The 23,691-nt window shown below is 39.2% G+C and overlaps 1 protein-coding gene across 1 annotated transcript in view; it reads left to right on the top strand.

The window, feature by feature from the left end:
* The window catches only part of SH3BP1 (SH3 domain binding protein 1), a 40,155-nt gene that overhangs the window by 6,000 nt on the left and 10,464 nt on the right, over nt 1-23,691 (top strand). The window contains exons 2-15 of the mRNA XM_070947893.1: nt 1,917-1,959; nt 3,780-3,884; nt 8,786-8,862; nt 10,942-11,053; nt 12,314-12,390; nt 15,825-15,960; nt 16,554-16,622; nt 16,784-16,874; nt 17,527-17,669; nt 17,748-17,859; nt 18,935-19,016; nt 20,562-20,642; nt 20,909-21,025; nt 22,809-22,906. Coding sequence (XP_070803994.1) covers nt 1,917-1,959; nt 3,780-3,884; nt 8,786-8,862; nt 10,942-11,053; nt 12,314-12,390; nt 15,825-15,960; nt 16,554-16,622; nt 16,784-16,874; nt 17,527-17,669; nt 17,748-17,859; nt 18,935-19,016; nt 20,562-20,642; nt 20,909-21,025; nt 22,809-22,906 — 1,343 coding nt within the window. The remainder of the gene's footprint in view (nt 1-1,916; nt 1,960-3,779; nt 3,885-8,785; nt 8,863-10,941; nt 11,054-12,313; nt 12,391-15,824; nt 15,961-16,553; nt 16,623-16,783; nt 16,875-17,526; nt 17,670-17,747; nt 17,860-18,934; nt 19,017-20,561; nt 20,643-20,908; nt 21,026-22,808; nt 22,907-23,691) is intronic.

Raw genomic sequence — 23,691 nt, 5'->3', positions numbered from 1 at the left:
TCTTTGAGTGTTTAAGGTTGCAGACCCCTGGTTTAGGTAAAGACAAAAGAAAGCTATATTATACCTGGTTAGGTTCAAGATGAAAGCAACATCTTGGAGACCCAGCAGAAAGAAGATACTGCCAGCACATGTTTCCCATGAAATATACCAGTGTTTCTCAATATTGACAACTTTAAGAGATGTGGACCTTAACTCCCAGAATTCCCAACCCAATCCCAATTCCTCATGTCTTCGTTGCTAAGGTTGAGAAACACTGATATACAGAAATGGGGAAAGACTTTTAACATCTTTGATTTCCTGATTTGTGTTCATTTCAGTTTGCTGTGAAATTCAAACTAAGCATGTCAAGGTAACTAAAATCCCATGTATTTCCTCTAGATCAGAGTTTGAAATGTGTTTCTAACTGAAAACAGACATCAAAAACAAAAGGAGAAGGATGATATTGCCAGGCATAGGGCTAAGAATAAGAAGGCGACAATATTTCAGGAAAGGCCATTTCCCAGACTGTGAAAAAGTGTCCTCTATGTTTTTTGGAAGATGCCCTAGTGATTATTTGACCAAGAATTGGGGGGGGAGAATTTGACCAAAACATCCATTGTAATCTTTTGAGTGAGATGTGTTCCAGTTTTTTGTCAGTCCATTTTGCCCCTATCTCTGGAAAGAATTCCAGAACATCTTTTGAGTTCAGAAAACTCAATATGGATGTTCTGGTAATATTTTGAGCTTTGGACATCTGAGCCTCATCTAATAGTGGGCCTCATCTAATGGGCCTCATAGATGGGCCTCATCTAATGGTGACAGTTGACTGATTCTGTATGGATAGGAGCTGGGATAGGAGATCACCAGAAATGTTATGGCAGAAGGCTAGTCTGGAATAGCAGTCATCTGGGAGTAGGTAAGAATGGCAACAAGGGCGGGTTTCAAAACCCATCGCTACCGGTTCACTCATGGTCTTGCATACATTTGTGTGCATGTGCACTTCTTCCACACATGCACGGAACCTCCCGCCGTTGCTGCTGCTACCGGTTTACCCAAACCGGGGCAAACCGGGAGCAACCCACCACTGAATGGCAACCCATCTCTGCAATCAAGAAGATTCCAAAACAATTATATCCATATAGCCAAATGGAGCCAAGTTTGAACGGAGGGCATCTTTACTATTTTGTTTATCAATGGCAAGAATGTGTTGCAGAATCTGGGAAGCATTTCAATTCTCCACAAAATAGCATTGTGCTGTTGAAATAGCAGTTTTCAGGCTCCATTTCCAGAGTACTGGAAACAATTATTTTCAAAAGGAACCATGGGTAGATTTGCTGTTTCCTCATGCTGCCATTTATGGGCCTTGAACCTACATTCAACTTCAGGTTGGATTATGAGAATTAAACCCCAACTAACATTTGAACATTCTAAGCCTGCATTCGCCTGACACGTTGCAGCTGCCCAAAAATCCTTCCACTGTGTACCGACATGTCTGAATAACTGTGGACAACTGTCCCCATTGCTATCCATGTTTTATGTTTTTTTCTGAATGCTAAGCAGGCATATTGTTAGTGACAACTATGAGCCTGGAAAGTTCTGACTCTGTTCTTCTTTCCCGGGGGTAAATCAATCTGTCTTACAAACAACCCTACCATTTTCCTGAAAGTATAATGCAAGGCAATAGTGGGTTTCAATTTGGTCACTAGCGCTACGCTTCTGCGCATGTACAGAAGCTTCTGTGCATGCACAGAGATGTCCAAGCGGGTGGGCAGAGCCTCCCGCCGCCACCACTACCTGTTTTCACGAACCGGGACGAACCAGTAGAAACCCACCACTGATGCAAGAAAGTGGCTTATAGACATTATTGAAATAATATAAACTTAATGTACAAGTGTGTTGGTGACCTCTTTCTTCCATTGCTGCTCCTCCTTTTCCAGAGCCCAAGAAACAGCGGATTACTTGACTGAAGACTTGCTCCAGGTGAGGCACTGGGTTTCATCTGTGGGCATGTGCTTACCTGTAGCCCTGTGCTGGCAGAGAAGGCATCATTTGTCTTAGAGAGCAGTTTGTTTTCTCTCTGTGTCTGAGTCACAAGAAAATCTTGGACTGGAATCATCCTCTCCCGATACAATCCAAGTCTACTAGTTAGCTGTGTCATGCAAGCTGAGTACAATAAGACTCCACTGGGGGGGAGATAGAACATGCCAGAACAGGGATCTCCAACCTTGGCAACTTTAAGACTTGTGGACTTCAACTCCTAGAGGTTCCACTCTGGGAGTTGAAGTCCACAAGTCTTAAAGTTGCCAAGGTTGGAGACTCCTGCCCCAGAAGATGCAGAGTAGCAAAACTTTAGAACATACAAAGCTGCAAATGTACTGTGAATGGGGTCTCTGTCCTTAAATTAATGGAGTTTTGAAAGGCAGTGAAGTGACTCATCAAATGGATGAGTCTTAGTGCCATCACTCACAAGGCATCCTAAAGTTATTGGGCCTTTGTTAACTTAACTGGGTTTTTCTTTCTGGCATAAAAAGCCTAGAAAGAAAAAAAGACCATAATATTTGAATTTGATGTAAAATTCTGACAATGAGAAGCAATATGGGGCTTCTCTTGGGGCTCCCCTTGAAGAGCACTCGGAAGCTCCAGCTGGTCCAGAATGCGGCCGCACGGGTGGTTATGGGTACGACTCGTTGCGCCCATGTGACACCTCTCCTGCGCGAGCTGCACTGGCTCCCAGTGGTCTTCCGGGTGCAATTTAAGGTGTTGGTTACCACCTTTAAAGTGCTCCATGGCTCAGGACCTGGATACCTTCGAGACCAACTTCTGCCACCAGTAGCCTCCCACCGGCCAATTCGCTCCCACAGAGAGGGACTCCTCAAGGTGCCATCAGCCAAGTTATGCCGGCTAGCGACACCCAGGGGAAGGGCCTTCTCTGTGGGAGCTCCTGCCCTGTGGAACGAACTGCCCCCGGAAATTCGCAAGATCTCCAACCTCCGTGTGTTTCGCTGTGCCCTTAAGACCCTGCTGTTCCGCCAGGCAGGACTATCTATGTAAATGATTTTTAAATTGGTGTTTTAAATTTTGGGTTTAAAATTCTGGCCGAAATTGTTTAATACTTTTAACTATTTTAAAATTGTTGTATTTTGTGTTTTTAATTGGCTGTACACCGCCCCGAGTCCTTCGGGAGGGGGCGGTATATAAATTAAATTATGAATAAATAAAATAAATAGCATTTATATATCGCTTCATAGTGCTTGACAGCCTCTCTAAGCGGTTTACAGAGTCAGCCTATTGCCCCCCAACAATCTGAGTCTTCATTTTACCCACCTCGGGTAGTTACATAAATACAAATGACGACTGGAAGTGCCACAGATGAATGTAATGTACATATTTTAGTCACAATCTCCAAAAGGAGAAGAGGATCAGACTATTCTGGGTACGCTTTCAAAAGTGGCTGCATTTTTTAACTCCTGCTGTGTCATTTTAATGACAGGACAATACGTTTTAAGCACTGCAGGAGTCCATGAACAAATGTTTATATTTTATCAATGCGTATGTTACCCAACCCCTAACAACTGAGTGTCTCAGTATAAAATGAGATTACAACAATAGCCAGTTAACAATGATTTAAACAAACAAAATTGTGAGTGACTGACTGGCCAAGATGAAGGAAAGGATGCTCACAGAAGCTTATATATATATGCACACAGACTTACAGTATGTATGGGGAACCACGGTGGATGCATAGAAAATGAATTTCTCCTTATTTCTCCTCTGCTAACTGTTCCACTTTCTTTTTTTAGGTTGAACATAGAATTGAACCAGTCAAACGGGCAGCACACAATGTGCACAAGAGGCTTGTGGCTTGCCTCCAGGGGCAATACGGGGCGGAACTGGACAAACGGGTGGTAAATCTCATTTTTCCTTTTTTTTTGGGGGGGGGGGGTCTGGAATGGTGGCTCAGTGGCTAAGATGCTGAGCTTGTCGATCAGAAAGGTCGGCAGCTCGGCAGTTCAAATCCCTAGTGCCGTCTAATGGAGTGAGCTCCCGTTACTTGTCCCAGCTTCTGCCAACCTAGCAGTTTGAAAGCATGTAAAAATGCAAGTAGAAAAATAGGGACCACCTTTGGTGGGAAGGTAACAGCGTTCCATGCACCTTCGGCGTTTAGTCATGCCGGCCACATGACCACAGAATTGTTATCGGACAGCGCTGGTTCTTCGGCTTTGAAATGGAGATGAGCACCACCCCCTAGAGTCGGGAACAACTAGCACGTATGTGCGAGGGGAACCTTTACCTTTTTCTGGACCTCAGTTCACAATATGGGGAGCACATTTTTGGTGCTTCATGCTAGTTCTCAATTATAAAACATCTTTCTTTCCCCACCTCACCTTTTTTAGAAGCTGATACTATTCGACACTGAGAAAACAACTGCAATGGGTACACAGTAATTTATGCCTAGAATTTTTCCTTTCCATGGCTCTGGCTTTGGGTGCTGATCTAGATTGTAATACAGAGATTTATCTTCTGCTTTGCTACTGTATAGCTTTTACGCAGATCTCCAAGATATTAAAGAAACTTGGGAATTAAATTTGTCTAATATATAAAGCCCTAGTAAGGCCGCACCTAGATTACTGCATCCAGTTTTGGTCACCATACTATAAAAAAGATGTTGAGACTCTAGAAAGAGTACAGAGAAGAGCAACAAAGATTATTAGGGGACTGGAGGCTAAAACATATGAAGAACGGTTGCAAGAACTGGGCATGGCTAGTCTAGTGAAGAGAAGGAACAGGGGAGATATTAGCAATGTTTCAATATTTGAGAGACTGTTACAGAGAGGAGGGGGTCAACCTATTTTCCAAAGCACCTGAAGGCCAGACAAGGAATAATGGATGGAAACTGATGGAGAGATTCAATCTAGAAATAAGGAATTTTTTCTGACAGTGATAACAGTGAACCAATGGAACAGTTGGCCTTCAGAAGTTGTGGGAGCTTCATCACTGGAAGCTTTCTAGAAGAGATTGCCATCTGTCAGAAATGGTGTAGGGTCTCCTGCTTGAGCAGGGGATTGGACTAGATGACCTACAAGGTCCCTTCCAACTCAGTTGTTCTATTAATATTAATCCCCAGTTCTAGCTGCAACATTTATCCTAGGATTTGGGAGATTTGAGTTCCTTTGCCTTTGCAGATAGGGAGATTTCTAAGATAGTCTTCTAGTTTTTGTTTTATTTTGTTTTTTGTTTTAACATATGGCACGTGTTAGCCAAGGATCACCGACGTGGCTGGCTGCGTCTGTGAAAGAATTTTTTTCAGGCAGTGTTATTTTTACCTGTGGGACGCCTGAATGCTGGTAGGCAATCGGGAGATGCTCCTTTCTTGTCCCTTCTGCGGTTTATTCGTTCACAGTAATCGAACCGCCAAGCTGTTGACCACAGCGGTGCGCAGGTCCAGCGTCTTACCATGTGAGCCACCGTGGCCCCCAGTATGATATCTTCTGGACACATTGAATCTTCAGCCAATATTGTCATTGGACATGCTGGCTAAAAATTATGCAAGCCATGTTCTCATTTATCTATTGGTATGAAAAGTCCATTCTAAGATATCAAAGGAAGAAGTAGGGAAGGCATCCCGGAAATTAACGTGACCTGTGGATCATAATCAGTATTCAAAGGAATATGACATTGAACAGAATTATTGGATTTTGCCCATGGAGAGGTACAACTAGGTGATACAATATATTTATTTATATCCATACATATTTTACAACAGTTTTGGAATTAAATACAGGAAAAATCCAAATATCTTATTATTTTTCTTCAGTACTTCATTTTTGCTTCTGTGTATAAATATGTATGGAAGGGAAGAAAGAAGTACACTATCCAATTACCCTTTTCAGACTAATATATAGTACTATACAGAACTTTTCTGATAATATAAAAAAGAGAGAGAGAGAAAATAATAACAGACTACCTGCATTCCTTCCAGGAATGGTAAAATAAAAATTATAAAAAAGCAAGACAATTCATTAATCAAGCTTTATAACTCTTTTATTAATTTACCTTAACTACTTGTCTACTTTAGTAATACTTTAGTAATACTTTTGTCCTTCATAGCCTTTAGAAATATTTTGTTTTCATCTTCTTTCTTCTAGTTAGAAAAAAACCAGAGGATGAAGTAATTAATCTTTTTCAGTTTGCTCTTATTTTACATCTCTAACTTCTGAGTGAATACAGTAAATCCAGAGTACTAATCGCTAAATTCAACTAGCCAAGCTGTGGACATTTTTTAGCAGCGTATGCCCCCTGATGGGTGCAGCCAGTGGGAGAATACATATTTGCTATCCAGCCAGATACAGACTTTAGAATAAGGTAGAAATTGGCCCACCGCAGCACCAATAATGGTTTGTCTTAAAATCCATAGTATATTTACCCATGTCTGTAGCTTATTATGCAAGCACCAACAATATTTTAAGGTGCTAATCTTAAACTTTAAATCAGTTATGCCAAATCATGTATTTTCCTGCCTAACCTATTTCATTTTATAAAATATGTGTGTCAGTTAAGAAAACCAATATAATTATCATTTAAAGAAAAGGCTTGTAGCTCTGTTATATTCGCATAGTTAATGAACTACCATACGTACCTCCATCATACTTACCTACATACTTACCACATTGTTCCCTTTTGGGGTGAATTATGCATAGTTCAGAAAAGGAGTAATAAAAACCCAAAGAAATTAAAGAATGGGTTCAGAAAAAGAAACATAGCTAAATCTGGTTTACAATTCATTGCACATCTCCCTACTTTTCTGTCCTTGCAAATTATCCTTGTTTCCATATTGTGTTGGTGCATATTTCTAAACTGAGTTGGTCTTGCTTTGCGTGACAAAGATTCATTCCTCACAACAAACCATATAGTGTCTACCCTTTTCTACCACCATTTGCTTTCATAAAATTTCTCCACTTGATTTCTCATCTTTAAATAACAATTGTACCAAAATACAAAAATCCATCTGTTTGCTCTTGTTTTTCACCATTTATTTATAATGTACAATCTTTCACTCAGGTTTCATTGTTGAACACATCTACCCTGGTCTTTACATATTAATCTTCAGATCTATATTCATCAGTACAGACAATCTAGTTAGGATTCTTTGATGTTCTCTGAGCTTGGTTGTTTGCTTGGAGATATTTTGTTTCTAGAATTCAGTGCTAGAAGAGAGTGAAGTTAGTAGCTTTCCCTGTTAGTGTTGATGGGGGTGTTGTTTTCTCCTGGTACTTCCTTGATTAGGGTATTTTTTACTGTTTATTTGTTTGTTTGGCTGGTGTTAATTTCTGCTTATGGGTGGATGATGATAAGAGGTGTTCTTTTCTTTATTTCCATCTTAGCTTTTTTTGTAGTCTCTTTTAAATGGTGTGAAAATTTTATGTGCCTGTTGATGGCTTATTTGTCTGAGTGCCAAAGATCCAGGAATTCCCTAGTGTTTTTGGATTTAGCTTGGTCTAGGACAGTGATGGCTAACCTTTTTGCTGTCACGTGCCAAAAGCGGAGGGAGTGGGGGGGTCGCTCACATGTGTGCCCACACCCATAATTCAATGACTCCTCCCCCCGTGTATTGCGCACAACCCCCCTGTGCTCCCCTTGCTTATGGCACGGTGAGCCCGGTAGGCCTGTTTTTCACCCTCCCCAGGCTCCAGTGGCTTTCTAGGAGCCTGGGGAGGGCAAAAACAGCCTTCCCCACCCCACCCCCGAGGCCCTCCGGAGGCTGGAAACAGCCCGTTTTCTGACTTCTGGTGGGCCCAGAAGGCCCGAAAATCAGCTAGCCAGTGCGCGCATGATGAGCTAGGGCAACGCTCGCGTGCCCACAGATATGGCTCCGTGTGCCACCTGTGGCACACGTGCCAAAGGTTCGCCATGAGGGGTCTAGGACAAACAAGCAGTAAATGACAGTTTACCTTCTAGTACTGAAGATGTTATACCTAGTCTGGTAATGAAATATCTGCAAGCAAACAACCAAACTCAGAGAGCACCAAGGACTGGTCAGTTCAACTCTGGGCTACAAAAATTCTCTACAAAGACGATATGTATATTCATATCTCCAATCAATATCTAATATCATTCCAATATTCCTTATATATCTGCCATAAATATATTTCACCACCAAATAGTATCTTTTTCTAAGCAGGTACTCAATAGGGACCATACTAATTTATTCCTGGGCCTTCAATGGCCCAATCACATTTTTCCCCAGACTTTTCTATACTATTCAAGTCACTTGGGTGAATATTTTTCTCCCTTTAGATAAAATGAATGTAGAATGTATCACTGGTTCCTCCATTATTGCCATTTATCGGAGTATAACATAAAACTATCACAAGCCCCTGGACTTTTATATTCCATGCAACTACCCAGCATAAATGACGCTAATTCACACTCTCTGACCTATAACTTGGCCTTTTCATTCATAAGGTAGAATCCTTAATTTAGACATTGCCGGGAAACCAAAATACTGTTACCCACATTTTACTAACTAGGAGATATACCCAGTATATGGATACAAACTGTCCACAGGATTCAATGAATTATCATTGCCAAAAAAAATCAAACATCACATTAAGATAAGGTGTTGATGGTGAGAAACAGTTATTATTACCTGTTAAGTCAATAGTAAAGAAACAGGAAAGTTATATCACTATAAGATATAACTATAGGCAAGGAGTTAGAGATTTAATAATTGCAATTACCAAATGTTAGCTGGTATAGGTATTTTCCTTGTCTGTTCATTGTCTTATTTTCTCACTTTTTTCCACAGAAAAAGTTACCTTTGATGGCATTATCAGTTGCTATGGCTGAAAGTTTTAAGGAATTAGACACAGATTCCAGTCTTGGGTAAGAATTCTTACATTTTATGAGAGAAAGACCACATAGTGTTATTCATAACTGAGGAACATATAGTCTAGTTCGTTATCTCTGGGGCTTCCATAAAGTCCATCCCCTCTACGGATCGCAAAATCATATTTTCTTTCTCAATTTGGAAATGGTCTTTGCATTAGTATCCTGATTGAACTGGTATTGTTTTCTGAAAACATAAAAATATTGATTTCTAGAGCAGTATTCTTTCCAGCATCTGGGTAATTAATATTAACCTTAAAATCCACTCGTACAGAGATATATGGCAAGTTGAGTCTCCTCTGTTTGCCTTGTCTGTTTTCCTCCACCAATGCTTTTCCTGTTGGCCATTGTATTTTAAGAACCATGCCAACTATGAAATCTGCATTAGGCTATATTTTCTACTTCTGGGATAACTTTCTGTCCAGCAATAGGGTGGTACATGAGAAAGCAGTAAAAACACAGAGTGGGTCTAGTTTTCACTAGGTGAAATCCAAGCTGCAGTTCTGTTGTGGGTGGGTATTGGTTGGGGGCAGGGGTGGGTTCTACTTACCTTTACTACCGGTTCGCAACAGGTTTGCGCGCATGCCCACGCTTTGCTTGCGCACGCACCTTGCTTCTGCACATGCACAGAAGCTTCTAAGCATGCGCAGAAGCTTTTGTGCATGTGCAGATTACTTCTGATGATGTCAGGGTCAGTGGGCAGAGCCTCCCACAGGTTTTATTACCGGTTCTATAGAACTGGTCCGAACCGGGGGCAACCCACCACTGGTTGGGGGGTAAGGGGTTGGGGCAAGTTTTTATGGCTGGTTTTGACTCCTAGTGATTACTTGGACAAGTCCCTGAGGTTTTCTTGCCAAAATTTCAGAAGTGGGTGCCATTGCCTGCTTCCTAGGGCTAAGAGTGTCTGACTCTTAAAGTCGACTAGTTTGCTTCATGCCTAAAGTGGACTAGAACCCATGATCTCCTGGTTTCTACTCTATTGCCTTAATCAGTACACCAAATTGGTTCTTACACTTCTATTAGCAGAAGCCATTTCTGGGTGTTGAGTTGGGAGGAAGACCATTTCCCTTTCCCCTTGCACAGGCTTCCACATACCTTCAAATCTGTTTCAGAAAAACTCTTATTCTTCCAGAGCAATTGTAAGAACACACAGGAGTGACATGAAGAAGAGAAAGTCTTGTCACCCAAGTGCAAATCTGCTAGTGCAGCCTTAAATTCTATTGCTCATCACTTAATAGGCACTATTTGTCCTGCTAGCATTCCCTTGACTTCCTCTATGCAGTGTCACAAAAGAGCAAAGGGCAGACTTTTTTTCAGTAACAGATACACCAAATCACAAAAAACAAAGTATTTTTTTTTACAGGCAATCACACAAGTAATATATGGATGTTGCATTATCAACTGAAGCTGAGCCACAATGACCTGAAATTGCAGAACAGTCTTTGGGGTTTATCAGTGACAAGTACATGCGTCTGCTACTCAACAAGCATTTTATTTAGAAAATGAATATGGGGAATGAAGTTACTGTCTTGTATCTCCAATCATCCAAGTAATTCCAAATTCTGGAGAGTATTTCTTTGGGAATTGTGCTCAGGTTTCCACCTTTCATCCTTTTCAATTGGAATGAGTTGTGATTTTTATCCCTTTTAAACTAGATTTTTCAACTGCTTATTTTTACTTTTAGTGGCCCTATATATCCTCTGGGCAAAAAGATGGGATACATATAGAGAAATTAAAGCATACCTAGTAATAATCACAGAAGTTAGAATTGTGGCAACCTAATTGAAAAAAATGGTTTTCCCAATTTGATGCTCTCGATTCCCATTGCACATGACTTGCAATGCAATATACGGTATCTAGAAAATGCTGGATATGAGAAGCAGCAGCTGTTGAAGGATCCAAACCAGGAAGCAAAAGAAAAAAAAATAGAATAGATTTTTTTATTGGCCAAGAGTGATTGGACACACAGGGAATTTGTCTTGTATTATATGTTAATCCCCAGAGGTGTTATGGTAGATTGATACTCTTCACCTTCCAAGTCAGGTTTTCAACTCTTTCTTTCTTCTTTGCTTTCAGGAAAGCTCTAGAAATGAGTTGCTGCATTCAAAGCATGCTGGCCAGGATCCTTGCAGAGTTTGAAATTACTCTCGAACAAGATGTCCTACAACCCCTGAATAAACTGAGTGAGGTATCTTTAGTCTCAAATCAAATCAAAACTTTGCTACAGTCAGAAACCAGCATAATCTTTCATCTTTTTTCTCTTCACTCCTATTTCCATGTTTACTTAACCCCCAGCATTTTCACAATTTGTCCAGCCACAGTGCAATTCATGCAGTAAACTATGGTTACACAATTGATGATGGAATGCTTCAGGAACCCAGCCACATAGTCCTTCCTAACAAACGGGCAAAAGCTGCTGTAATTTAGGAGCTATGGGAACTTTGATTGTAATGTTCATTTAGAACAAAATCAAAAGGTTGCTTACGTTTTGTAAGGCTGCTCACAGCTATAGTTAAGGATCAATATGCACTGGAAATAACTACTTTGTCATGCTTGACTTTCTAACGTAAGCAAAATCAGGAAACAGGCATTTCCTGTCAGGGTGCCAGAAGAAAGATCACTAACTGCTTCTGCTGTTCAAATGTAAGAAAAGCATAGTAGAGTAAGAATCCACCCAAGGCCTCAGGAGAGCCAAACCCATTCTCAGTCATTGGAAGCTCATTGAATGCCTTTATATACCAATCACTGTTTCTCAACTCAACATTCCTCATGGAACGATTGTTGTAAGAAAAATTGGAGGAAAGACTGCTAGGTATGCTCCCTTGATCTCCTGGAGGAAAGATAGGATATAAATCTAGCAAATAAATAGCAAATCTGGCTATGGTGAAAATTCTCATACAGAGTCCTTGCAAGGGCCATCTTAACATTAATGTCAGAAAAAGAATAAAATTCTGGAAACATAAGAAATAGGCTGTTTTATGTGGATTACAAACAAACAAGATCCACTATCCAGACTTTTTTTGTCTTTCTTATCAACAGTTGTTAAATCTGAGGCATTATATGGCAGGTGCTTGTCTGTTTGAATTTTAAAGTACCAGAACACTTTAGCTTCTTCGTTTTCTATATGTCTATTTTGTGATCCCACCAGTTCTTGCTTGCAGGCAAATGGTATTTCTTGAAGATATTCCAAAGTATCTTTGTTACTGCTGTATCTGGCCATTGTAGGTTATTATTATTATGATGGTTGCTTGCATAATAATATAACAGTCAAATGTTTAGACTGTATTTGACATTTTTATGATTATATTAGTATTATTACTGTATATTTAGGTGTATCTAAAGACCATTTAAACATTTATTAGTTAAAAATTATTGATGGGGATCGTGTTTTATGGGAGCCAATTATAGTGTGAACCGGCCCTAACTCCTTCATCCCAATCTCTTCTAGGAGGAGCTGCCTGTCATCCTGAAACACAAAAAGAACCTTCAGAAACTTATTCTGGATTGGAACACCATCAAAAGCCGGTACTGGGGGGGGGGGTTGTGATATAATGAAATAGGAAAATGGGGAGGGCTCAATGAAACCTTTGAAAGGAGTGATGAGGAAAAGTCTCTTTAAGATTTAGCTCATGTTCTACCAGGGCTGGTTGTGTTTTTGATAACATTACCTTGGCAACAAGATCTCTGACATCCAAAGCCTTAAAGTACCAACTAATTTAACATTCTGAATTACAATTTCCTTGGATTTGAGGTTTAGGGTTTGTGTGAGCTAGCCACAATGCCTTATGATATAATGCAATCACTGCAGAGGTGGGTTTCAGCAAGTTCTGACCAGTTCTGGGGAACCGGTAGTGGAAATTTTGAGTAGTTCGGAGAACCGGTAAATACCACCTCTGACTGGCCCTGCCCCCATCTATCCTCTGCCTCCCGAGTTCCAGCTGATTGGGAGGAAATGGGGATTTTGCAGTAACCTTACCCTGGAGTGGGGTGGGAATGGAGATTTTACAGTATCCTTCCCTTGCCATGCCCAAGCCACGCCCACCAAGCCACACCCACAGAACTGGTAGTAAAAAATTTTGAAACTCACCACTGAATTACTGCCAACTGAAAGAAGTTATGTTTGAACAAAACACAGTTTAGCACTTCAAAACTACTTCAAATCTTTAGCATATCATTTTTCTAATCTATTACCAGATGTACTGTACTTCCTATTACTCATAGTCAGCATGGCCAGTGGCATTATTATAGTCCTCACTTAACAGCTGCCATTGGGACCATTAACTCCATCACTAAATGGCATGGTCATAAAATGAAATGTCATGTGAGCATACTGACTTACAGCAGTTAGAAGCTGCAGTTGTTATGTGAATCATCCTCAATCATTAAGCATGATGTCACATGTTAACCAGCAGTCATTAAGTAAGGATTGCCTGTATTTAAGAGATGCCAGGTTGGGGAAAGCTGCACAAATGGATGATCCCCCACATGCCTGTTCAATTGTATGTCAATTCGGGAATCCCACTTTCCATATGTCTTACATTACTATTTGTTTTCCGTGCTGACTTGCAGAAATTATTTAACGTTTCTAAGCAAATGCATAGGTTAAGGAGATGTGATTGCTCAGTGATGGAACTCCTACTTTGCATCTCAGCATCAATACTTGCCATTTCTGAATTAGACAAGAAAAACAGCTGCAAGAGTTGGATAACTGCCATCAATCCATGGCAGTAGTAGGAAACGAAATTCTCAAGGTTGTTGGAAGTGGCTTTCATGTTTTTAAGATGTCTTTTCAGTTAGTAACTGCTTGCTATCATATTCACATCAATAAAGTGTTTCACTACTATGCTTGCTAACTGAAAAAATAAATCTCATATTCATATATATATATGTGTGTGTGTGTGTGTGTGTGTGTGTGTGTGTGTGTGTAGTTAATATTTCGGGTTTCTTCCCGTGTAATTGTGGATATATCCCTAAAAGGGTAGAAGCGACGTTTCGACAGAATCCCATCTGCCATCATCAGGCTTATGTCAGCAGTCTTTTGCAATAACTGCCATTGCTATTTCAAATCTGTTGCTGGTATTCTAGGATGGCTCCACCTTTTCATTCTGATTGGTTGGGAGTCCCAGTATGTGTTTATTGGCTTGGCTTCGGGTGTATGGTCGGTTTTTCTCCACTAGAAAAAAGCCAAGCCAATAAACACATACTGGGACTCCCAACCAATCAGAATGAAAAGGTGGAGCCATCCCAGAATACCAGCACCAGATTTGAAATAGCAACGGCAGTTACTGCAAAAGACTGCTGACATAAGCCTGATGATGGCAGATGGGATTCTGTCGAAACGTCGCTTCTACCCTTTTAGGGATATATCCACAATTACACGGGAAGAAACCCAAAATATTAACTATACACACATACATACCCGTGAAAACTTACATAAACAAATATATATGTATATATATATATATATATATATATATATATATATATATATATATATATATATATATATATATATATATATGTTTTCTCAGGTTTTCGCGGGTGTTTGTATGTAGGTCTTTGGTTATTCGGGTCTTCTCCCACGTAAAATTGGAAGTGTCTTGGCGACGTTTCGACGAAGTCTCATTCGTCATCTTCAGGCTGGTGTTCTCGGCTTCGTGCTTCCAGGAGCAATGTGAGATCGCAGCTGTCTCTTCCTTTTAACTGCTAGTGGGGGTGTGATTTGATTGGGTGGGAACTTGGCTGTGTTCTGATTGGATGGAGGTGTGTTCTGATTGGTTAGGGGCTTGGCTGTGCTCTGATTGGATGGGGGGTTGGTTGTGCTCTGATTGGCTGGGGGTGGGTTCTGTTTGGGTGGGGGCTTGGTTGTGCTCAGCTTAGTCTGAGTTGCAGGGGGATTTGAGCTGGTGAGCTGCATTGTTGTTGTTTGGCTTCGTGTTTGTGGCCGTGCGAGCTCTTCATGGTGAGTGTCAGGCTGCTTCATGTATGTATTGGAGGGGTTTAAAGTGGCTAATGATGCAGCTGTGGTCTGGCTTCTGGTCCTTGGTCGTGGCTCATTATCAGTGTGGGTTTGAGTCTGCTTTCTGCGTGGATGTGTGGTGGTGACATCCTGTGTGGCTCTCGTGAGTGTGGGTCTGGTGTCATTCGTCGTGTTAGGGACTCGTTTGTCAATAAGGGCGGGTTTCCAAATGGGTGGTAGGCGGGAGGTATCGTCTCGTTTGTTCATGCTGTGTGGGCGTTTTTCTATCTCGATGGCTTCTCTGATTATTCTGTTGTTAAAGTGTTCAGTTTTGGCGATAGTTCTGGTCTTTTTAAAGTCAATATCATGTCCTGTGGCTTTAAGGTGTTGGACCAGGGAAGCAGTTGGTTCCTCTTTTCTGACTGAGTTCTTGTGTTCTTCTATGCTTGCACTTATTCGTCTGTTGGTTTGTCCGATGTATGTGGTGGGGCAGGCGGTGCATGGGATTTCATATACTCCTTGATTTTCTAACTCAATTTTGTCTTTGGGGTTCCTTAGGATGGTGGATATTTTTCAGTTTGTGCAGAATGCTGTATAACATCAAGACTAAATTTGTACCATCTAAATTTGGTGATTTATCCTGAAATTTAGATTGTGTGAAATTGCCAAATTGTGCTGAATAAATAAACTGGGTGTTATTGGTTGTTTACCTGTGCAATACGCTTTCACAATGAGACAAATTTTGAACTCAAGCCTCCCTAGTTCTATAGAGTCTGGCACTCAAAATTTGCACTAAAACTGCTGTTAAAACAGTTTGGGCTTCCCACTCCACAGAAAATATAGCATCACATGGGTGTTTGCATCCAGAGTGTCAATCTTAGGCCTCACAATAACAGCTCAAACCCTGATTATTAAGAAAATTTTTCATATCAAACATATCCTGTTTCCTAATTTTGAAATACCATCAAATCTACCTGTTTCTTTTTTTTCTTTAATGCAGTCTAAATCAAGCTGCCAAGAATTCCAGTAACACTGTCAGTGCTGTCACAACTTCAGGAGCCTCGTCGGCTGCCTTGAAGTTGGAGAATCTGAAAGAAGAAGAAGAGGAGATGAAAAGGAAGGTGGAGCAGAGCAAGGTAGAAATAGCTTGATCAAGAATTTATTGATTAATCTTAGTCCACACTTCAATTCTGGTATAAATAAACATGCTTGTGTAAGAAATTCATCAAGTACAGGAGAGCTGAGAAATAGTTAAAAAAATAAAATAGAAAGAATAAAGTATTGATGTACTTTCTTTTCATCTGATTGGATGTGTTTAGATTGTCTAGTGATGGAACCAGTCTCTACTATCAATTCTATTGTGTATTGGGTAGCTTCCACAAGTGAAGCATAAGAATTTGTTGGCTTCCATTAGTTGCATATATGTATCCTCAGAGCCATACAGTTACATTCAAGAAGTACACTACAAGTATGCTCCCTATCTGTATTAAGAATTTGTTGATGCTTTAATGCAGTTTCCCAACCTTGGCAATTTTAAGATGCATGGACTTCAACTCCCAGAATTCTCCAGCCAGCCATGGGAAATTCTGGGAGTTGAAGGCCACATGTCAATGCCGCCTAGGTTGGGAAACTCTGCTGTAATGAATGAATGTCAATAAATATAGTGATAAAATTTTGTTTAATTTTTCACGAGTGTATCAAGGAATAATATTTCCCAATACTGTTCCAGGATGAATATATGGCTGATTTGTATCATTTTTCAACCAAGGAGGACAGCTATGCTAAGTACTTTATCAAAGTAAGATTTAATTCCTTTTATTAACTACTCTACTTATATTTTATTTATATTATATTTTAAAAATCATGTAACTTCCGAAAATTTCGTCTGTCCATAGACAAGACTTGTAGGAAAAATACTAATTAGAATTACAATTCTATTTGCTTGTTTCTCTGTGACAGTTGTTGGAAATCCAGGCAGAATATCACCAGAAGTCTCTGGAATCTCTAAATTCCAGCTTGGCAGAGCTAATGAGTTCTCACAACCAAACAGGTACAACTTAAGATGCATTTTTTGTTATGAGCAAATACAGTAGTGAAATCCATTTTTTTTTACTACCAGTTCTGTGGGCGTGGCTTGGGCGTGGTGTGGCTTGGTGGGCATGGCAGGGGACGGATACTGCAAAATCTCCATTCCCGACCCACTCCAGAGGAAGGATATTGCAAAATTTCCATTCCCACCCCACTTTGGGGCCAGCCAGAGGTGGTATTTGCCGGTTCTCCAACCTACTCAAAATTTCCGCTACCCGTTCTCCAGAACGTGTCAAAACCTGCTGGATTTCACCCCTGAGCAAATACCAAAACAAATACATTAGCAATAAATAAATTGTTATTATTCAGCCAGATCTTTGAGAATATTAAAGAGAAAGGGCTGCAAATGCAATATGTGGGAACTGAACATTAATACTTTTGGTAGGGGCATTCTCTGGTCATCTGCTTAGATGTGGTCCTTTTTAATTAATGTTTGCATTAACTGTTATTTGCATTAAATTGTGGTAGTCAGCTAGAAATGGCTTCAGCTTTTTGTTCTGTGTACATCAAAAAACCTGATATTAGCCCAGAAGAGGAGACAGGAGATAACTCTGGAAATTAATAGACAAACATTATTTAATCTTTGTCCTTTCTCCTCCTCCTTCCTTGTTTAGATGCCCCTTTTCCATTAGATGCAGCTGTACCAAGGGTGTATGGCAGGCCTTTAGAAACTCACCTAAAGGCTGCTGGGCGAGAGATTGCACTTCCCATTGAAGCCTGTGTTATGATGCTGTTGACCACAGGTATGCAGGAAGAGGTAGGTGCCACCCTCTGTCCAGCTATTCATTTGCCACGGACCTCCTGGCTTCTCTCTTATTTTTGTTTCTTCTTTTAGGGGCTCTTCCGGTTGGCAGCTGGAGCTTCTGTGCTGAAGAAACTAAAATATTGTCTTGACAGTGGCTCAAATATTCAGGAAGAATTCTACGTAGACCCTCATGCTGTGGCAGGTAGGTGATCAGCAGTACTAAGAGATCTTGTCTGAGACACTACACATCCTGTTCACGACCTGCTTTCCTTGTTACCTTCTGGGAGGAGGCTTTCCCGTTTCCGAAGCAGAACATCCAGATTTGGCTGCAGTTTTGTTCCATATAGTATTAACCATGTGAACTTTCAAACTTCCTCTTTCTGATATGTATTCAAGATGGACAGTGATTAATATATGCATGTATGGGTATAGGGGTGTGTGTGTGTGTATATATGTATGTATGTATGTATGTATGTATTTATGTATCAGTGGTGAAATTCATTTTTTTTTACTACCGGTTCTGTGGGTGTGGCTTGGTGGGCATGGTGTGGCTTGGTGTGGCTTAGTGGACATGGCAGAGGAAGGATACTGCAAAATCACTATTCCCACCCCACTCCAGGGGAAAGAATATTGCAAAATTTCCATTCTCACTCCACTCTGGGGCCAGCCAGAGGTGGTATTTGCTGGTTCTCCGAACTACTCAAAATTTCCACTACCGGTTTTCCAGAACCTGTCAGAACCTGCTGGATTTCACCCCTGGTGTGTATGTTATGTATGTGTACACTTTTGAGATCAAGAAACAGAATTTCATTTTTAATGCATGCCAGTGTGCCCACAGTAAAACATGGCAATAAAGGTTATCTATCTATATCTATACCTACCTACCTACCTACCTACCTACCTACCTACCTATCATTTCTTGTCAAAGCGGCTTTTCAGTGAAATTTGAGTAGAGCAAAACAGAAGCAAAGCACACTTTTGCCACACCTTCAAGCATCTAAGGAACCTTCTCTTGCTGCTTCACAGGAAAATAAAGTATTTATTTTGAACCTCATTAAATGTGGCAAGTTTACACAGCATAATTCCATCTTTCTCTCAGACAGAAGTAACCAACTTAAGGTTCTTTAGACAGTTTGGAAAACAGTGCCCAAACTCTGCTGATTTGCTACAATACTGGTTCTCATAATATTGAAACATTCGACACATGCCAGGCAATTTACATCTTGTTTACAGCTAGGCAGTCATACTGTGTCAGAAACATACTTTTTTGCTTCCAGGTGCACTAAAATGTTACCTACGAGAATTGCCACAGCCATTGATGACCTCTGAACTCTATGATGATTGGCTGAAAGCTGCCAGGTGAGTTGGAAATATAAAGATGGGCTTAAGCACACTATAATTCTTTCAGTCTTTGATTGAGTTTTATTTATCTGATAAACTAATACTTACCGCCTTGTTTATATTGGAAAAATAGTTATAAAATCTATTTTCTCCCCAGATATACAGTGGATATAAAAAGTCTACACATTCCTGTTTAAAATACCATGTTTTTAAAATATGAAAAAATCAGATCAAGATAAACACTTCAAAGTTTCTTGCACCCTGATTTATCTTCATCTGATTTTTATTTACATTTCAAAAACCTAGCATTTCAATGGATGTGTAGAGTTCTTACAGTATATCCACTGTATATGCTGGCACAGGTCAGGCTGCACAAGCATTAAGAAAGTGCAGATATTCTCATCTCAAATTAATAAAGACATTAAAAACCTAAAAGAAAATTCTATATTTCAGCAGATACCTTTAAAAAAAAACTCTCAGAAATATATCCAATTTTGTTTCTATCTCAGATTATTCTTAGACTACTAATTCAGCCTAGTTCTAGTCCTATTCAATTTCCCATAGGCAGATAGTTAGAACAATAACAAGCCAATAACAAGCCAGAAAGACCTCCTACTGTTTGTGTGTAATTGTTAATCTCTGGATAAATATTCATAGTACTGGTGATTATTTTTTTTTTCTTAGAAACTGACAAAAAATGTTCCTTTCCTAATACATGATAGTGCAGAAGAAAAACGTATAATATATTCTGACCTGTAAAATATAGAGACAACCAGTGGTTGGAATTTAGAATAAACTGTAGAAATCTGAGATTGAATCTCAGCTCAAGCAATTAACTCTGACAATCAAATCTACTTTCAAGTCAAGGTTCAAGGTTCCTTTGCATTGAACTTGACTCCTGATAATTTCATGGACATTTCATGTAATTTCTTGGCAACAACATGAAATGGTTGCCACTGTCGTCTTTCCATTAAAACAAACAGTCAAGAAATTAACCTTAGTATTCCCAGATGACAGTATTCCCAGTATTCCCCTTGCAAATATTAACCAGACCCACCCAACTTGTTTGGCTTCTACCCTCAGAGAAGCTCGGCCAGGTGCTCCCACCAACTGAGAGCTAAAGACAGCTGTGGTGGTGCAGTGGTTAGAATGCAGTATTGCAGGCTAATTCTGCCAATTGCCAGCAGTTCGATTCTGACTGGTTGACTCAGCCTTTCATCCTTCCAAGGTCGGTAAAATGAAGACGCAGATTGTTGGGGGCAGTATGATGATTCTGTAAACCACTTTGTAAAGCACTATGAAGTGGTATTTAAGTCTAAGTACTATTGCTATTGCCAGAGAGGATTGCTCCATCCATATCTGAGAAGCCTTAGAGGATGTAAATGAAAAGAAATACAGCCAGAATCTGATTACATTGTCCTTGACTATTAGGCAATACGAAATAATTTGAGAAATTCTCACAAGCGCTATTATCCTTTTTATTTTCAAGTTGTTCTGGTCTTCCTTTTCTGCCTCAAAAAAAAAAAAATCACATCCTTTTTTTTCTGCACTTTTCCTTTTCAGTGCCAAAGAACCAGAAATTAAACTAGAGTGCCTCAAGGATGTTTGTAATCTTCTTCCCAAGGACAACTACAACAACCTGAGGTGTGACATAGCTATAAATTTTTAAAACTTTCAAGGATCAATTTTAAGTTTTATTATAATGTATAATAATATTCTTGAATGTTTGCATTTTTATGTTTACTGCCTTAATTCAGAAAGTTGGCTTATGGGCTTACTTAAATGAAGATGTAAAGCTTTTCTCCTCCTTGCCTTTCTGTGATAGGTCAAAATTCAATAGGAAAAACATGAGAATCCTAAGAAAATCAAGACACTGAGTTTTGCTTCTACAAATCACTCTTTCTTTGTAGGTACCTGATTCGTTTTTTAGCCAAGCTGGCTGAACAACAGGAAGTGAATAAAATGTCCCCAAGCAACATTGCCATTGTCCTAGGACCCAACCTACTGTGGCCCCAGGAGAATGAAAGGTAAAGTATAGATGTCCCAGAAGACAATATACTGGGGGTTTCATATAGTATATACTTATTCAGTAATGAATTATTGAGAAATACCTCTCTTATTTCACATATTCTCTCTATCTATGTAATATGTTGTACCAAAAATGATATATCTTATTCTCTTCCAATTTTGGTACTGCCCATCAGATGAATTAAACTATAATGCTCATTATTCCCCAGCCAATAGCATTACTGTTGGGAATTTTAGCATAAATCAACTGGGGACCCACAGAATGGATAAAGGAAAATCATCCAGGGCAAATTCTTTTAAAACTGGGAAACATTTGGAAAGTGCATCTTTTTTTCATCACTGCAACAAAGTGATTACAGCAGTTTAATTTTTGTGATTTCAACATTCCTCATTCAAAGACCTTCTTGAGAACTTTTTCTTTATTTGTAATATAGAGAGGAAAATCTTAATTTCTTTTTCAGCCATGCCAAACCAATCAAGTAAGTGGCAGGTAGTTTAAGCAGATACATAAAAAGATCCCAACTCCTTTGCATAGGTTCAACTATCCAAGAATTAGATATAAAGTAAAAAAAAAATCTGTAAATAACTTCATAAATAAATAACTTTATTTCTCCAATCACAGCTCCAAAACAGCTCTCTTTTACTGTCATACTTTCAACTATCTTCAATATTTTTTGTCGCTGCCAGTTCTACTAACGTGGGAAAGTGTGTGTGTGCTTGTGTGTGAAAAGTTTATTTCAGTCTATATAGCATTTAGCAGTCTATATAGCATATATAGCATTTTTATATAGCATTTCTCAAACTTTTCAAGAAATGAAAGGAACTGAATGGGCATTCACTGCCAAAATGAAGGAGGGGCGAATCCAATTGCTTCCCCTCTTAAATCTGTTCTTAATGCCTTCAAATTAGGTTTTAAATAGTTCTCCAGAAAACCCATATGAACAGCAGTGCTTTCAACCTAATATTCTGTTCATGAAGTAACCAACCAGAAACAGATGGGAATCCTGGTGAAAGACAAGGCTGCACACTTTCCTACACATTTTCAAGAGCAACCAATATTGAGATATGTTTTCTCTTTTCAGTGAATTAATATATATCAATATATCTTTTAACAATAATAGCCTTATCTTACCATCTCCTGTTTAGTACCACATAAATATAAAAAGCATTCACCCTGGAATGGAGGGAAAGCGGGGGAAAGGGAGGGGACAAAGGAAGACTAAATAATGAGTAAATTAGGTGGAGAAATATAGAAATAAATGGGAAGAAATAAAAATTGTGGATAGGAAATTAGGTACATGTTTATGTCAAATGTAAATAAAATAATTAGAATAATAGAATATATTATAATGGTATATATATGATATATTAGAAATATATGTATAAAAGATATATTAAGATAAGAAAGAGAAAATGTATAAATATGGATTACTGATGCAAAGAGTTGAAAAGAAGAAGATGTAAATATCTGTTTTTGTTTGTTTTTAAAAAAACTGTTTAATAAAAAATATTTTTTTAAAAAAAACATTCACCCTGGGATGAGAGGATAATATTATTGATGGAGAGGAAAGTATTGTTAAATTATTTATGTGCACTTGTTATAATCAGGTTAAATCTTATTAGATGTTCAGAGATCAAATATCAGGATAGTTTAATATTTATATGTTGACATGTGGGTGAAGCATACCTGTAAAGGTGAGCAAGAGAGATTAGGACAAATGAATTATATAGGTTGTTGCTTCAGAATCTGTTCAGCGTTTTTTCTTGGCTTCTTTCCCCCAGGTCCCAAGTGCAGCTAGACATAGCTTCTGTATCCTCCATCCAAGTTGTGGGAGTTGTGGAGCCTCTCATACAAAATGCTGAGATCCTCTTTCCAGGAGGTAATTCAAATTCTTTTTTCTCAGGGCAAATTGGATTCTTCCACAAAGCTTGTAAGCAGACACATGTAATTGGTACCCAGTTGAAAAGGACAGCTTAGGGAGACCGGAAAATGGAATTAATAAATGATTCTGTGAATTTTCACTATGAAAAAGAAATTTCTATGTGCCTTATGGAGTAACTATACATTGCAATAATATCACTCATGTGCTATATTTCTTTCTTTATCATGCAAGTTTCAATAGCAAGATTTTTGTTATCCAGGGTTAGAATAAGAGTTGCAAAGTGTGTGTGTGTGTATTTGTGTGTGTGTAGGGGCTCTCAACTTGTGTTTCTTTGGAGGAAAGAAAATATATAATTTATATTAATAATGTTTAGTATTTAAAAGCAAGGTATTGTATAAAGGTGGCTAACAAATGGCTTTAAAAATACTTCATACTTTTAAAGATATGGCGGTAAAAACTGAGTATATATGAACCATTCTTGAGGAGAACTCAAATCAGTGGCAGATGCAGAAGCTGCATATGAATGATTTAATCAAGTATGATTTATATGCAGTTACCAATATTTCTGAAAGGAATGTCTAAGGCACTTCATTAAATTATGCGTTGAATGCCATCATGGTATTCCAGCCAAATGTATTACCTTTCTCTAGGGCTAAACCCTAAACCTAGATCCTAGATCGGAGGTGCTTTCTTAATCAAAAAGTAGATAAATGAACAGATAATGTCTTTTAGCAATTTAAACATCTAGGTTGTGGCATTAGCTTTTAAGGGCTTTAGAGGGA

The sequence above is a fragment of the Pituophis catenifer genome, unplaced genomic scaffold (assembly GCF_029215685.1).
Source record: "Pituophis catenifer annectens isolate HBS135680 unplaced genomic scaffold, rPitCat1.0.hap2 SCAF_7, whole genome shotgun sequence".
In the NCBI taxonomy this organism is placed as follows: domain Eukaryota; kingdom Metazoa; phylum Chordata; class Lepidosauria; order Squamata; family Colubridae; genus Pituophis; species Pituophis catenifer.
The sequence above is the reverse complement of the archived record's forward strand: the minus strand, read 5'-3'. Positions and strand labels throughout refer to the sequence as shown.